This window comes from Dreissena polymorpha, chromosome 14 (assembly GCF_020536995.1).
Source record: "Dreissena polymorpha isolate Duluth1 chromosome 14, UMN_Dpol_1.0, whole genome shotgun sequence".
NCBI classification, from domain to species: domain Eukaryota; kingdom Metazoa; phylum Mollusca; class Bivalvia; order Myida; family Dreissenidae; genus Dreissena; species Dreissena polymorpha.
In genome coordinates, this window is record NC_068368.1 from 65,829,124 (window position 1) to 65,846,286 (window position 17,163).

At 39.0% G+C, this 17,163-nt stretch overlaps 2 protein-coding genes across 7 annotated transcripts; both read left to right on the forward strand.

The window, feature by feature from the left end:
* The first annotated feature begins 1,184 nt into the window (after nt 1-1,184).
* On the forward strand, nt 1,185-7,278 carry LOC127858683 (uncharacterized). Of its 4 annotated transcripts, none has more exons than XM_052395910.1 (3): nt 1,185-1,287; nt 3,894-4,168; nt 4,685-7,278. In XM_052395910.1, exons 2-3 carry the CDS (start codon nt 3,933-3,935, stop codon nt 5,454-5,456), a joined length of 1,008 nt encoding a protein of 335 aa, XP_052251870.1. In that variant the 5' UTR covers nt 1,185-1,287; nt 3,894-3,932; the 3' UTR covers nt 5,457-7,278. The 4 variants fall into 4 exon arrangements, with proteins under 4 accessions (XP_052251870.1, XP_052251867.1, XP_052251869.1 ...); XM_052395907.1 differs by lacking the exon at nt 1,185-1,287 and adding an exon at nt 2,983-3,563; XM_052395909.1 differs by lacking the exon at nt 1,185-1,287 and adding an exon at nt 2,983-3,550.
* A 2,020-nt stretch (nt 7,279-9,298) lies between these two features.
* On the forward strand, nt 9,299-15,308 carry LOC127857911 (copine family protein 1-like). 3 transcript variants are annotated; one of them, XM_052394651.1, is made up of 5 exons: nt 9,299-9,442; nt 13,070-13,261; nt 13,635-13,852; nt 14,059-14,190; nt 14,555-15,308. In XM_052394651.1, the coding sequence occupies exons 2-5, from the start codon at nt 13,078-13,080 to the stop codon at nt 14,870-14,872; spliced, it is 852 nt and encodes a 283-aa protein (XP_052250611.1). In that variant the 5' UTR covers nt 9,299-9,442; nt 13,070-13,077; the 3' UTR covers nt 14,873-15,308. The 3 variants fall into 3 exon arrangements, with proteins under 3 accessions (XP_052250611.1, XP_052250612.1, XP_052250610.1); XM_052394652.1 differs by lacking the exon at nt 9,299-9,442 and adding an exon at nt 9,455-9,569; XM_052394650.1 differs by lacking the exon at nt 9,299-9,442 and adding an exon at nt 9,576-9,807.
* The last annotated feature ends 1,855 nt before the right edge of the window (nt 15,309-17,163 follow it).

The following is a 17,163-nucleotide window of genomic DNA, read 5'->3' on the forward strand; positions in this document are numbered from 1 at the left end:
ATTATTGAAAAACATGGCCGCCAGGGGGCGGGGCATTTTTCATTATATGGCTATAGTAAAACCTTGTTAACACTCTAGAGGCCACAGTTATTTTCCGATCTCCATGAAACTTGGTCAGAAGATTTGTCCTAATGATATCTTGGATGAGTTTGAAATGGTAACCTTTGCTTGAAAAACATGGCTGCCAAGGGGCGGGGCATTTTTCCTTATATTGCTATATATGGCTGTAGTAAAATCTTGTTAACACTCTAGAGGCCACATTTATTGTCCAATCTTCATGAAACTTGGTCAGAAGATTCATCCCAATAATATCTTGGACGAGTTAAAAAAAGATGCCCTTTGGTTGAAAACATGGCCGCCAGGGGGCGGGGCATTTTTCCTTATTTGGTTATTGTAAAACCTTGTTAACACTCTAGAGGCCACATTTATTTCCAATCTTCATGAAATATGGTCAGAATATTTGTCGTATTGATATCTTGGATGAGTTTGAAAATGGTTACGTTTGCTAAAAAACATGGCTGCCAAGGGGCGGGGCATTTTTCCTTATATGGCTACATAAGGCTATAGTTAAATCTTTTTAACACTAGAGGCCACATTTATAGTCCGATCTTCATGAAACTCGGTCAGAAGATTCATCCCAATAATATATTGGACGAGTTAAAAAAATGATGCCGGTTGGGTGAAAAACATGGCCACCACGGGGGCGGGACATTTTTCCTTATATGGCTATAGTAAAACCTCGTTAACACTCTAGAGGTCACATTCATTTTCCGATCATCATGAAACTTGGTCAGAAGATTTGTCCCAATAATATCTTGTTATCTCAGGTGAGCGACTTTTGGCCTTTCAGGCCCTCTTGTCTTATATTTTTATTTAAAGAAAGTCTCTTCTTAGCAAAAATCCAGTTTAGGCGGTAAGACGACACTTGGCACATGCCTTAAACCCCTTTTTTATGGAGCACGGCCATCAATAAACAGAACGATCCTTCAAGTCACATTCAGAAAATGACTATAATGAAGCGAAAATGTCATAGATTAAAGAAAAAAATGTTTACCGGAATATTTAAACAAACGAAATAGCATTAGTCCCTTTAAACAGTGTTGCGGTCATATCAAATTAGCCTTTATCTGGTGATCTATAGCTAATCCAATTAGCACCAATAGTCAATACACTAGACGCGTTAGGTGTAAACTGCTGCATATTGTATACGCTCGGGACATTATTACAGAATTCGGCCCGTTTTGATTTTGGACACGGACAATGCGGAGGCACTGGATTTGACAACGGGTAAGATTTGGTTAAAATTAACGCGTTGACATATACTGTCTCATTATTTATAAATTGTATAACGTACACGTAACTTTAAGGTATTTGTTATCAAACAAATAGGTCCAATATTTTGTTATTGGAAGTGTTTACTAGGATCAATATCAGCTAGACTAACATAAATATTACTTCATCTTTCCGTGGTGTGAACTTTAGCTAATGAACGCGAATCTTTCTGCTTTGTTTTTTTTTCTTTTAAAAAGAAGCTTCTTATCGAACATCCATTGAAAGCGGAAATTGTCGTCCCTGATTTTTTGTTTTTAGAGAGTTTGGAATGTATTATTTTAATATGAACGAATTAGTAGGCGAGGTGTATCGGAGCTTAATCCTGCCATTTCTGGGGTTGTGAAATCTACCACAAACACGCACCTCCCGGGGGGGGGGGGGTAACTTTCCAAATTTTAGGGTAGGGGTGTCCCGCTGAGACTTCCAAAATGTGACCCATTTTTATACCGGAACTCTGATAAAGTAGACCAATTTTGATACAATATTTATGAAAAAGCATACCCATTTGTATACAATACCATTGAGAAAGTAGACCCATTTCAATACAAGAAATTTGATAAACTGGATCCATTTAAATACTAGAATTTGATAAAGTGGACACATTTCATACTAGAATTATAATCGCTTTCATATCAATACAGAATACTTATTGAATTTGCTATTATATCTTTCCCGCTACTGAAATTTACTTTTTGATACCCATTTATATACAAGAATGACATTTATCATACCCATTTTGATACTGATACTTTCAAATCTATATTCATGTATATACAAGCAAATATCTGATTTCAATACCCACATCTATACTAAGATGCTCAAAACCATACCCTTATCTATAATTTTAGTCGAAAAACACACCCCATAAAATCGGCACACCCCTATAAACCCGTATATAGAAAGTTACCCCCCCCCCCGGGCCGCATCTACAATAGGCGATATGCTGTTAAAGCATTAATTATCGTCGTTTTGAAATTTGTGGTTAAATTTTGTTATGTTTCGTGAACACGTAAAAACGTGGATATGTGATTCTCGTAAAGAAAATGGGGTGTTTGCGTTGTATCATTTTCTGATGTGTCTGTGATAAATTTAATAAACATCGTAGCACACATTTACGATACGATACATTTTTCGAAGATACATAATTGCTCAAGTCCATATCATATGATTATAATTTTTCAGTACTTAATTAATTACATTTGCATCTCAAGCGCCGTATATATTTGAGGAGCATGGCGAGCTAGTTCGTCTACTTATTAAGATAACATAATTCTCTCGTAAGTTAAAATTGTCGACCGATCGTTCATGAAACGCCCCCCTCGATCGCTCAACCGCCGACATCAACGAAAATTATTGTGACATGTATAATAATTATATTGCAGTAGTTGCGAATTATTGAATGCGAGCAGTAGCAGATATTTGTGTTATCTGCAATATACAACTGCTATAAAACATTTTGAACAAGAGAACTATTATCGTGCAACTATTCTGAATGTATTTAAACAATCTCGAGTGCGTATAGATTTTCATTGGGCGGTATTGATTAATTCTCGCGGTATTCCAACAACGAAGCGTCAAACCCGACGAATAAATTACTTAAGTCCGACTGTTATCGATAAGCGAAGCGGGTTTGGTACATATCCAAATTTAGTTTTATGGCATTTAAACATTTCGTCGACATGTTTTCAATGGAGAATATTCCCTCAATAGACTGTTAACTTGTTCAGTAGCTTTAAATGGTTTCAATCACTTAAGCTTTCTAAATATTAGCGGAGGAGATTTAATCCGTAAACTTAATTTAAAATGGAAACCACGAGCAAGTGGATTTATTTCTAGGCTTTTTAAGGTTATCACCAAACGCGGCTGAGTTGTAAATTTCTGTAATCTACGATTTTTAATAAATTTCACCGTAATCTAAATGAGATTGATATAGAAAACGTTTCAAGTTGGATGTTGTTCCTCACTGGAGGTTTAAAAGGTATATCATCTGCATTAGTCGTGATGTTAATGTAATAAGTTTCTACTTAAACGAACTTGGCGATTGGAAATTCGATAGTTTGAATTCAAAATACAAATGCCGATAATTTGAAGTCTGTAAGAAGAGTTAAATTCGTACTCTTATATTGTGAAACTATTTATTTTTGTCGGTACGACAATAATTGATTTGAATGATTTTTTATGGACATGCACATTGGAGGATTTCTGATCTTGGCAACAAGTAAATAATTTCCGTATGTCATTTTCCGAATTTTATACTATAACTGTATCGAATGTGTTGACTTCTACGAAATAATTTTCTTTATATAGACTGATTATATATTTTAAAGATATATTAACAAAACAACGTATTTTTATAGTAAAATAGGCCAGTTATGACTTCGGTAAAAACAATTTTACCAATAACGAGTATATACATGTACATGTTTATTTCAGTCTTAAATATGCTGTCAGTTAACGTCAAATCCTTGGACAAACTATATTAGACAAGCAGAATAGACGAGCTATGGTTTCGGTCCTAGTCAATCGCACGGTGTAATATTGACCAATGCCTTCTCTTTCAGAATCTTCGCAGGTGGCGTTAAAAAAAGTCAAGACCAAACATGGCATCGTCGTACCTGGGACCCGAATCGCCGCGGCCTTTATCGGTAATATCCGAGGGGTACCAAAACCGCTACCGGATCCCGGCTCACCCGGCCTGGGAACAGTACACGTTCGGAAACCAGTACGAGCGAACGCTGGAGGGCCTGGTAAATAAATACCTCGAGTTGGGAACCACAGACCGGATGTGCTACATTGGGGACACGAAGGGAAGCATGGCGGAGTCATTGGCTGAAAGGTATATCAGGGGTTTAGTTAGGTCGCATTTCACGGAAATGTTCCTAGCGCACCATTGAGTCATCGATATTTCTGCAATATTTGCTTGATCATTGCAATATTTATTGTCCAAGTCGTTTTAAGTAAGCAAATGTTCAGAATTTTCTTGAACAAATCGAAATCGACCAGGAAATCCGCCACTCATTTACCTACTGTTCTGTGTGATTGATTTCCTAGTCTCATTTATAAGACGCGCAAAGAATTTAGAGATACTTTTTATATGGGCTCCAAATATTACCAATACAAAAAGAAGCTTAATATTTCAGAGCGTCAACAAGTTGGACTATGTGATTTCCATACACCACACCCCTACAAATGTGATATTATTGTTGACATTTCAGGAAAATGCAAATTTTGAACTTTTTTAACATTTTAAAAAAAGTTTTTGTACATACGTGTGTTATTGTTTCATTTGAAAATAATTTACTGCACTGTAATTTAATATCTTGGGTAAAATAACACAGTTCTTCTGCTGTAGGTTTTGTCTTCTGGAACCACTTCTCTCGGTGATTCCCGGTCACTACAGTTACGTGGAGACGGATTCCAAGAAGATTCTCTCCATCCGGGTCGCGCACGTGGGCTCTGAAGAGTACTTCCGCTTGCAGGCGAAAGAGAAACCGGAAATGCGCACCTTGTTTGACAAAATAGTCATCAAAGACGCGCTTCGATATTTTGAAAATCCCGTCGAGATGTACTGCAATATAATGAAATGTTTGAAAAAAGATGGTAAGATGTTGATCATACACCGTCCCAGCTCAATAAATACTCTTCCGGTCTTTCGTAACGCGAAACAGCGTCTTGAAGACAACGAAATTCCCTACACGGATATTATCAAGGATTTAAAGTCGCTGGATTTTGATGTACAGTGGGACATCGAATGCCTGAATTTGACAATCTCTAAGAAAAAGTGGTTTTCTATGTTGAAGGCAAAATTTCCGCCTCAAATGGAAATACTGAGTGATTTTGAAATGATGGCCGGTATACGAGAGCTTGCAGACGGTATAATGAAGTACGAAGGGGATTTAGTAGAATTTCAGGATCGACTGTTGTTTATAGTGGTGTGTAACCCGGCACAGAAAAGGCGCGGTTATCCGGGCATCAAACGCTACAATGCAGACGATATGGTGCCGTTTCCGAATTTGAAGGACTTGAATTATTCCATGGAACTGACACCAGAGTTAAAACAGATGGTGAAATCGCGAAGCCGAGCTGCTCATACTGACTCTCAAAGTGGCATTGTATTTGGATAGATGACATCGAAATGTGAAAATTAGTTTCATTTGTTGTGCAATGTCAAAGTTAGACTGGTAGCTCGTTGTGCAACACCGAAGTTCCTAAATCGTGGAATTATCTAACTAAAAGATAAACAGAAAGTTAAAGTGCTCATTTTACTAATGGTTATGTTCAGTATTATGCACGGATACAAGTCCTTCGCTAAACGTATCAAAAGCGTTTGGTGAGTTATTTTCTGACATATCAATATGGCGTGTTGGCGGGTATGAAGACGGTTGCCAACACGAAAAAACGAAACATACCCATCAGAACGACAAAAAGGGTCGCCAATACACCAATTGTGGCATTTGTCGGCATTTTCGTCGTTTTGGTGTGTATATTTGTCATACTGGACTACAGGCGACCTACAAACACCCCAGAACGACAAATACACCCTATAAAATAACCATTCTGGTGCTCCAATAAAACAATAGCTACATTTGTCACGAAGATGTGCCCTACTTGTGCACTACAAAAACTTACTTTTACAAATCTTAATATACTAGTACTTGTAAAGCGGATACACGAAGTCGTTAAGTCGTATAAAGTATGGACTGGCTGACTATGGACCGTTTTTTGAATGAGTATTTATGAAAAATGTCTAAATTTAGGTCTATTCACGTGTGCACCATTGTAAGATAGCAAATATTATCAACGCTTTCTGCGTAAGGAATAATTGTATATTCGTTACAGAACGCTAGATTTGCTGTTTATTATCAGTGAAATCTGTATTCCTATATTTTAAGTTATGTTCTTACAGACGATATAAATAACATAGTTCAGAGCTCCAGATAAGGGTCGTATTTTCGTAATTACGAATTATTTTCAAGTCCGTTACGTATTTATTTTAAAATCTTGTCGTACCATTAAGAATTACAAAATCAAGTTACGAATATTATTTTTTACATCAGTTCGTTTCGATTTTTATTGAGTTCTTTTCGCGTATTAAAGATCTTTGCGGTGCTTATAAAGAATGGTTATCGGGTTTGTTTAACAAAGCGCATTTGTTCCAATAAAAGCGGCGTATACAGTCTATCTGTCAAAAAACAATGGCGGCGCCCAGAAAGCGTCCTAAAAAACTGCAAAGCGTCCAAAACACGCTTTTAACATATTGTACGCAAAGTGAGCCGAAGTTAAATGTTTAGAAAGACATTATAGAAAATATCTTATACGATGTTGTATGTTCAGTTGCCGACACAGTCGGAAAAGCTAAACAAAAACGCGACACGACGGGTCCAAACTTAAACACACAAGAAAACATTGAACGAGTGGAAGGGCCAAGTCCCGTGGCTAATCGTTGAAAAGATTGAAGGGGAGATCCGTTTTAAATGTGAAATATGTAAAAATTCATCTAAGGCATGCAATCTAAACACAGTTTGGGCATATGAAGGTATTGGAAAAATAAAATTGTATAATACTGAAAAGACACTGTTGAACTCGTATAAATAAAGTTGCTAGTATGTTTATTTTGATTATTTTTTTTGCATGAAAATTATCATTATTATTTATTTTTAGGTCATTCAGAAAAAATAAGAATTGTTTTCCAAAACTTAGTAGTAACGTTAAGAATAAAATTTCAGAGTTAAGAATTCTTTTTGAAAATCTGGTAGTAATTTAAGAATTTCACAAAACCTTATTTGGAGCTCTGATAGTTACTTGTATACATGTACGCAGATTGTTGTTAAGTTGTTACGTAGAATCTACAGTTTGCGCATTTAGTGACTTAGTCAAAGCGTTGTTATATGTTATATCCGTTGTATGCTTTATGTTTAGTCAATAAAAAAAGCCTACTATTCGAACTTTGCTTGAATTTTTTATCGACTACAGCTTAAAATTACTAACTGCTCTCCTTCTTCAATCAAAGCGCTGTAGGCTCTGAAGGCCTGGGGCTAGGTTTAGTGTGACGTAAAATGCATTTACGATGTTTTGTCCGAATTTCTCCCTTTGTCCGAATTTATACGGATTAACCCTAGCGGTTGAGTGCAGAAGCTCAGAGACTGTAAGACAAGACAATAGTTGTGTATATACTACAGTGTACATAGACGGTGGAGGACAACACGATACTGGTTTTGGGAACGATAACCTTTTGTTCAACTCTACAGATCTGGTAGAGGTTCGTCTACATAGGCGGTGAAGATATATAACAACAACAACATGGCCGCAAAAAACTGTTATTGTTGGCGTCAAATAAATCACTTTCAATAGCCTAAACTAGCTTTCTATTACATTATTAACAGATCAGGAAAACACTCATACTTCCTTTGTAATGTGTATACAAAATAAAATTCACTTAAGCCCAAGTCTCACTTTTGCCGGTAGAGCCCCGGGATGATTCGTAGATTTTTTTTAACGCAGTCACACTATTTTCCGGTGCCGCCCCGGTTGAAGCCGGTCAACAGCACGTCAGAGTCCCGGTCAACCCGGACTGGCTACGGTTTATCCCGGTAAAGCCCCGGCAGAGCCCCGGTTGTCGCCGGTAGTGCCCCGGTTAAAGCCGGCAGCGTCCCGGCATAGCCCCGGTTGTCGCCGGTAGTGCACCGGTTGAGCCACGGTGAAAGCCGGCAGAGCACCGGTATACCGTAACACACACACACACACACACACACACACACACACACACACACACACACACACACACACACACACACACACACACACACACACACACACACACACACACACACACACACACACACACACACACACACACACACACACACACACACACACACACAACAATTGCGAATCTATTTACAACTTACAAGCAAGTATCGTGACAACAAAATAGGTTTGGGCTCCAAGTAAAATACTTAAAGTGATATTAGTCTACCCTTTAATGTATTGCGATACTGGTTGAATACATTCATGTGGATGACAAGTGATTCATAAATGAATGCAATTTGGTGTGTTTACATCACAACTCGGACACGTGAAGATTCATTTATACAGAAGGGGTAATCACGTGATAGTCAAGATGGCGACATCCATGCCGAGAAAGTTATTTTCCGCCGTTTTTTTACTCTGTAATACTTTTGTTTATTTTTTAAATCACGCTCACTTTCCAGCTTTACCAGTATACATGTGATTGGCGTTTATTTTGTATTAAATTTCGCTTTATATCTCGACTTTACTCCCCGCAAATTTTCTTAGTGGCGCTTTAATTAGGTCATCCCGCTAAGAAATTTCGCAGCAAGTAAAGTCGAGATAAAGACCGAATATCAACACGAAATAAACGCTAGTAACTTTCTTGCTAATATGGCTGGAATTAAACAATAAATAAAAGTAATAAGGCTATAAAACGGCGAAAAATAACTGCCTCGGCATGAACGTCGCCAGCTTGACTATCACGTGATTACCCGCTCTTTATAAACGAATCTCTTCATGCTTTTGATGTTTTGATGTGAACACATCAAATTGCATTCACGTATGAATCACTTGTCTTCCACGTGAAAGTATACAACCAGTATCGCAATACATTAAAGGGTAGACTTATATCACTTAAGTATTTTACCTGGAGCCCAAACCTGTTTTGTTGTAACGATACTTGATTTCTACGGATCGAATTTATCAAAATCAAGAATTTTAGTTTTTTACAAGATAACGTTGATTTAATTAAAACAAATTAACAGAATCAAATAAAATAAATTAAAAAAAATATATACACATGACGGTCATTTTTCATCATTTCCTTAGATTTCCTTTTAACCGCAGGCAGACATCCGGACATAGGACAAACGCACGTGCACTCAGCTCTTAAAAGGCCACATCCGCCACTATATTAAACATTCTTTATGGCGGTTGGGTGGTTCATTGAAGCAAACAACGTACGGGAATACCCGAGTGATGTTTTTATTTTGCAATAATGGATTTAACATACTTATCGATGACTATAGGAAAATCCAAACTATTTTAAGGTGTATTGATGCGAAATAGGAACATAAAATCGAAGCGTTACAAAGAAAAGGTTGGATATTTCACGAATGCATTAGGCAAATCGAATTGTAAATATCGACTAACTTACCGGTTTTAAACTAGCAGCTACCTTTATCTCGATTTATTGTAGGCATTCTCTACATAGTATAGCTGTCAAGGTTAGACACATAAACTTTCATGTTTACAAATTTGATGGTTTAGTGTGTGGAGTGTTTAACTCGCGAAATACATTTTTGGAACTATTAAAAACAATAGGGAACTTAAAGGATCTGGGACATCAATCAGATTTAATGTTGTCTCGTTTATTGACAAGATAGACAAGTATAACGTTAGCTAAGTTATAAACAAGAACTATATTTAGACATCCGGCGTATGTAATATTATAGTGGAAATAAGGTTGGTACATTCAGTTAAACAATAAATATTTAAAACAGTATAACTAGTATAATTGATTAGAATATCACACATTAATCAAACGTTGATGAGGTACCATATCGTAGCGGTACTTATTTTATATAAGATACTAAATATTACATGTGTTTTATAAATCAACAATAAATTTAAAAAATACAGCATTCACCAAGCAGATGTATCAAGCATTTGCTCTTTTCTGCTATATTTTAAATATATATTCATGTACATGATAACGTATATTCTGTCGAAAGTATCGGCAGTGACCATGACTTAGTGCTCACAACCATCAAGCTGAAGTGAAAGAGCAAGCGCATCATAAAGAACCCTCGCATTAAATTTGACTTGAAGAAATTGAAAGATCCAGTGCTGGCAGACGTACACATGTATTTCAAGCACAGATAGGTGGAAAGTTTGCAGCCCTGAACGTATATGACATCGGCACCATTAGCAATAATATAAAGGATGTCCTACTGTCATCGGCTGAAGAAGTGCTTGGGAAATAGAGAAGGAAGAACATGCCATGGATGACGACCAAAATCATGGACTTATGTGACAAAAGAAGAGAGCTTAGGCATGAGAAGTACACCAGCCTGGACTGTAGGGAAAATTACCAGAAAGCGAACAGGGAGGTTAGGAAGAAAATGAAAGAGGCCAATGATGAATGGATTTAGGAACAATGTATCATCATCGACAAAGAGATGACAGCAGGCAGAAGTAAGAAGGCCTACAGCACCCTCAAGACCCTCAAGAAGACCAGTCAGCCCAAGTCCAGTGTTATATCAGACGTTGACGGGAATATCCGTACCGAGACTTCCACAGTCCTAAACAGATGGGGTGAATACTGCAGTTACCTCTACAACTATCCGCTCGAACCGGACTCCAGTCGCCTTCAGCACGATTCCAGACCAGAAGCGGACGACGAAAGTCCGCTCATACTTAAGGCAGAGGTGGAGGAGGTAGTGCGTTATGACAGGAAAATCTCCGGAGTGGATAACGTCCCCTCCGAGCTGATTAAGCACAGAGGAAAGGCAACGACTGTAGCATTGACGACACTATGCCAAAAGATCTGTGAGGAGAGGAAGTGGCCCAAGGAGTGGACCCAGTCACTGATTATACCCCTTCGAAAAAGAGCAACCTCAAGATGTGCGAGAATTACCGTCAGTCTAATCAGTTATCACAGCAAAGTCATGCTACACATCATCGTTAATCGATTGAATAGTAAGGCCGAGGAATGCTAGCCGAGGAGCAGATGGATTCAGAGCTGGGCGGAGCACCATGGAACAGATATTCAACTGCAGAATCATAATTGAAAAACACCTGCAACACCAACGTGACCCTTCCACAACTTCATTGACTTTAAGAAAGCTTTCGACCGAGTGTGCCATTATGGCCATTGGCATGTTATGAGAGGATTTAAGATTGACGATGGGCTGGTGCAAGTCATTCAAGAACTCTCCGGAAACGCCACCAATACAGTGCTTCTCAACAGACAGCAGGGGGGCTTCTTCGGGACATAAGTGGGCGTCCGTCAGGAATGTCTGCTCTCTCTTGTCCTGTTCAACCCTTTCCTTGAGAATATAATACAGGAGACTTTCCATGACCACCACACCTCTATCTCCATCGGTGGAAGACCCATCTCCAATTTAAGATTCGCTGATAATATTGACCTCATGGGTGGCAACAGCAGTGAACTTGAAGATCTCACCAACAGACTCTATGAAAGAGCAATAGCATACGGAATGAAGGTCAGCACGGGGAAGTCGAAGATCATGGTGAACAGCACGACGAACACAAGCACAAACATCACTATGAACGGCGAGAAGCTAGAAGAAGTGACCAGCATCAAGTACTTGAGCGCAATCCTGTCCATTGATGATAAGGTACCGCTGAAGTCCGAATAAGAATTGCCATGGCGACGGCAGCGATGGCCAGACTGAGCAGGTTTTGGACAAGCAGTTTCATCAGCTTCCCCACCAAGAACAGGCTCTAAAAGTACCTCGTAGTCTTAACCCTACTGTTAGGCTGCGATACCTGGAAGCTTCACGCGTACACAGAACGCATGATACATGCATTTCAAACTTTAAACATAAATGTCTCATAAGACTGCTCCGCATCTCCTATACGGAGACAAGACAAACGAGTATGTCTGCAACACTTGTGGGTCCACAAGAGTTCATACTGGCGACCGTCAAACGACGAAAGTTGGCTTGGTTTGGACACGTCACCAGACAAGACTCTCTGTGCAGCACTGTTCTCCAGGGCACGCTAGAGGGATGTCGACGTCCAGGCCGTCAGAAAATAGCTGAATGGATAATGTAAAAGATTGGGCATCCCTTCACATGGATAAATTACTCTCAGCAGCACACAACAGACCTGACTGGAGGAGGATTTCTGAATCGTCGTCCCTCATTTCTCCCCAACGGCCAAACCGGTCAATTGATTGAAGAAGAATAATATGATGATGGTGCCAGGTTCTGAAATCTGGTTATCAAGAATGGATTTAGCTGATACTTTTTGTACTTATTTCATGTCATCGTGCCTCAACAAGTGGTAATTCTGCTGCTCTGGTGTATTTTAACTATTCATTAAATAAATTATTACATTTAATATATTATATTTTGTTGTTTTCTATTATGAAAAGATTCTGTGAGGTTTCCGTAATGTATATTTACATTTTGTTGTTATGTGATTGATTCGGTGCAAAGTCTGCGATTGGATTGGCCTTTAACCAGTTTAAAGCCCCAATTCCTTTGATTGACCTTGCCAAGGAAGTGATGCCACCATTAATAATTCTTATATGTTTAATACCGTACTTTATTAATTGACTTGTATATGCATTTTGTCATTTTCATTGAATAAAATACAAGCAGACGAGAATTTCTCTCCTGCTAATATATCTGCGGTTTCATTTTCCTATAAATTGTGTAATGTTTCGCCAATGGTGATTAAGTGACGTTTTTTCAAGTGTGCTCTTACGTGACCCACAGCGGGAGAGCACTCGCCCTGTAAGCGAAAGGTCACTTGTTTTTGTCCTGAATTTGCTGAACAATCTATTAAATACGAGCATTTTAAATAAGGGGCCGTGACCTTGTACGTGTACCAAGTAACTCGTAAGTTAGCAATTCCGTCAGGAGAGCGTTTTAGCTCTGCAAAAAGGAAATCCGATGGTTGAGTTCAATACTGTCTGCGAAATTGTTACTATAATAATATTTATACATGTAGGTAGTGCGCTGTTCATTTGCAGGCACCCAGATGTATAACCTCGTGATTCCTGAGGACTCCTCCAACGTTGGCAGCGACTCCGATGACCATGACCTCACATCCAAAATTCAAGCCGGGCCCGCTATGGCAGCCCACCCGGACGCTTTCTCGACTCTGGAGGACGTGACGAAGGCAATAAAGGAAGCGGGCGTTACGAATTGCGGTCTTATATTTGGTAAGCTTGACACATATGAAAACATGCTTTGTTTAGGATGGTTTACCTACTGACTTTGTAAGCAATATTGTGCAATAAGCCGTTGTACACATCACCGAACAAGTACGCCCCAAACTGTTTAACCTGTATTAAGGTTGCAACCCAAGAGCAACTATGAATTGACATTTGTATTGGCTCGTTTTGTTTTCTTTATATAAACAGTAACATGCTGGAGACGTTAAGCCTATTTTATAAAACAATCAATAAAAGTTATGATGACGCAACACCTATTTATAAGATCAAAAGCATCGGGTAGCTTAAGATACATCGAACCTCAGATAGTCAAATGTGTCTGGCCTTATTGAAAAACGACATGTTCCTTGGTCCAATCCAGGTATCGACTATACCCTCAGCAATCGTCTAAGGGGTGAGAAGACGTTCGGCGGTCGTAGTCTCCACGACCTCGAGGGGCCGGGGTTCAACCCCTACCAGGAGGTCATCTGCATCTTGGGTGAGACTATCGAATCCTTAGACGATGACGGCATCATCCCCTGTTACGGGTTCGGAGACAAGGTCGTGAAGGGCAATTGCGTCTTTCCGCTGAAAAAAGTGGTGAGCTTAATATTATGTGGTATTCTGTTTATCAGTAATAAACAGTAGTTTTACTATTGATATGAGTCAAAATGCCGTTAGTGCAGACATATGACAATCTAGCCGTTACATGTCTAAAAAGTCATTACATGTACAATAATGATCATGCTATCTATTAGGTTTTTTAATTTCAAAGCATACATAATATTACGTTTCCGCTTCTCTAGGGAGAGTGCGACGGTTTTTCGGAGGTTCTCGATGTCTATAATGCCGTTACACCGCAAATCAAGCTCGGCGGCCCTACCAACTTTGCTCCGCTCATATACGAGGCAATAGAAATCGTAAAGCGCACGAGACAGGTTAGTCATATTTATGAACTTGTTTTAAATCACATTACAAAAATATTATTGTGAACATAACTTTATCAATTGGGAATCAAGCTATCAATTTATTTATTAGTTAATAGCCCTGATCTAGTTGTCTTATAGGTGCTTATTTCTTTAGGTTTACAATTTTCCAATTTAGTTTGTATAACTATTCTATTACTGTGTTTCACTCTGGTTCCCAGACTAAGCATCTTAATGTCAAATGTTCTAAGTTCAGTTTAAACTCTACTGCCAATTTACTTTTTCCAGTTTCCAATTACTAATTATACATGTTGATGTGTGGCTTTTAACTGAATATGTGTTACAGTGTTTATAAAATGTGTACTCATTTTGTCAGTTCCACGTACTGGTCATCGTGGCGGACGGTCAGGTGACGAGCGAAGCGGAAACAATAGCCTCCATCGTCGACGCTTCCGGCTACCCGCTCTCAATTATCGTTGTCGGCGTCGGCGACGGGCCCTGGGACGTCATGCATGATTTCGACGATAAGCTTCCAGCGCGCCTGTTCGACAACTTCCACTTCGTAGAATTCCACGCGGTGAAGTCGAGCGCGCGGAACCAGCAAGCAGCGGTGGCGCTGGCAGCTCTAATGGAGATACCCAAGCAGTATAAAGACATCAAGTCTTTGGGACTGCTGGAGAAATTGCAAGTGTGATTTTCTCCTATGCCAGTGTAACGTGAGGCCAATTTAACGTAACGCTTTACTCGGTGATCGCTTTCAAACATCGCCACTAAGAGGGGACAATGGTGACAACGACATTACTAGCTACAGTTAAATATTGGTGCAGCTCGAGGCGCACAAGAGCATTTACGATGTAAATACTCATTTGTATTAAATAGTTACGTATAGTTAAAAAGAAAGTATATACTTGTTGTGTTCAGTAGACCGTCTGTCCCCAGATTGCTTTCACCGACTGTTTACCGGTGATCTGTGCACTTCATAAGTTTTGTTAAAGATATTTGCCAAGTTCATCCATTACTATTCATAATATTACTGCCATAAACGTTTACTGCATTTACATATTTTGTAATATCACTTGGTTTTACACTAGAACTTGTATAGTTTACGCGGAATAAAAGTATGTTCTGTTGTGGTCGGTAATAAAAATTCAGCCCCTCACAGTGACCTTCACCTGAAGGTTATCCCGTGTTTTGCTCTGTGTGGAATACTGCTGTTTGACAATCATTATGGAACCTTATGCCCATATGTACCATCCCATACTGTTTTATTTGTGCTAATAATAATGTTTTATGTACGTCTGTTAGAAACCCATGCACCGGTGTGTCTACGTCATCGGAAAATGACGAGATCAAGTGTAAATAATCATGGTGTATTAGAGTCATGTCAAAATCGAAGGCATTTATTGAATGTGATACAGACTATAGACATAAGAAAAAATCGCAAGGTTTTTTACTTAACTTGCAAATTGTAAGATTAATTTGCAGTAAATCACTAAATTCAGTAATCAGATGAATCGGCTGTGTGTTGTGTTATTTTATCGCACATTCATCATTGTTGACCCCCCCCCCCCCCCCCTCCACTGCTGTCTGGGTACGATGCCCGCCCGCCGCATGTTAAATTGAGCCTTGTTCTGAAAAAACTGAGCTTAATGCATGTGCGTAAAGTGTCATTCCAGATTAGCCTGTGCAGTCCGCACAGGCTAATCAGGGACGACACTTTCCGCTTAACTAGATTTTCAGTAAAAAGGGACTTCCTTCATACGAAAAATATAATTAAAGCGGAAAGTGTCGTCCCTGATTAGCCTGTGCGAACTGCACAGGCTAATCTGGAACGACACTTTTCGCACATGCATTTTGCCCAATTTTCACAAAACGCGACACAATTGATGCGGTTTGTGTGTGTATGAGATTATATTCCACTAGAATTTCTCGTATATGGTTATCGCCCCCATAATACTTTGGTTACGGAGAATAGTGCAAAATACTGAAGACAATCTGTCTAATAGTGCCTGGTGTTAAGCAGTTTGTCCAATGCCACTCGATTTAAAGTCTCTTGTGAATGACGAGTTTGTGTGTCAGGGTTGAGCGGGTGATCGAACCTGCGACGCGTTAGTTTTAGTGCCAGTATGTTATCTAGATACCTTTGAAGGGTGCTGTTTTACAAGATATGTGGGGTTTCCTGCTCCTTTTTCCACTGCCCCCTCCTCCAGATTCAAGTCAACTTGTATCCTAGTGTACTAGTACTATTGCACACTCATACAATTGCATAGTCGTTGCCTTGTACGCTCATTTCATTGCACACTCGTTCTCTTCTGTATTTGTATCATTGTAGCCCCGGATAATTGTACACTCATTTCCTTGCACAAGTACTCAATCGAATCCTTGAACAATCGTGTGCTTCTACTGTCGTATCCTCGTACACTCGAACACGTGTGCTCTCGGATCCTTGTAGACTCGTGTTCGTGTACACTCGTATATCTGTTCTTTTTGGTCGATTCTTTCTCCTGATGATTTCTAATGTAGTTATATTTGCAACATTTTATCATGGGACAGCCATATTTACAGTTTTTCATTCAATTTCCGACTAAGGAATGTACTGTAAAGTTACTTGTACACAATTTTACAAAAATGCCAATTTTCGAAAAAGAAAATGATTCAAAACGAATGTCACCATTATATTCAGTCAGGCGAAAGAAAAAACACACTTGATACTTTGAACTTAATCGACTCGTTTATGGATCGAAATAATTCATTCGATATCGATAGATAATAAAGCTTGCAGAACGCTTTTCATTGAAAATTTCGGAAATAAGCCTATTACTAATCATAGCATTTAAAATTGACGGCTGGTTTGTTATGTCCAAAAGATGCAGTGGCAGCTGGTAAGATGTTGCCTATAAGGTTTCCGGATTCGAGTCCCGTGCCAGGCAAAGTTTTTATTCATTTTTTTATTATAAATATTTTTAGCTTTATTAAAATCGTGTA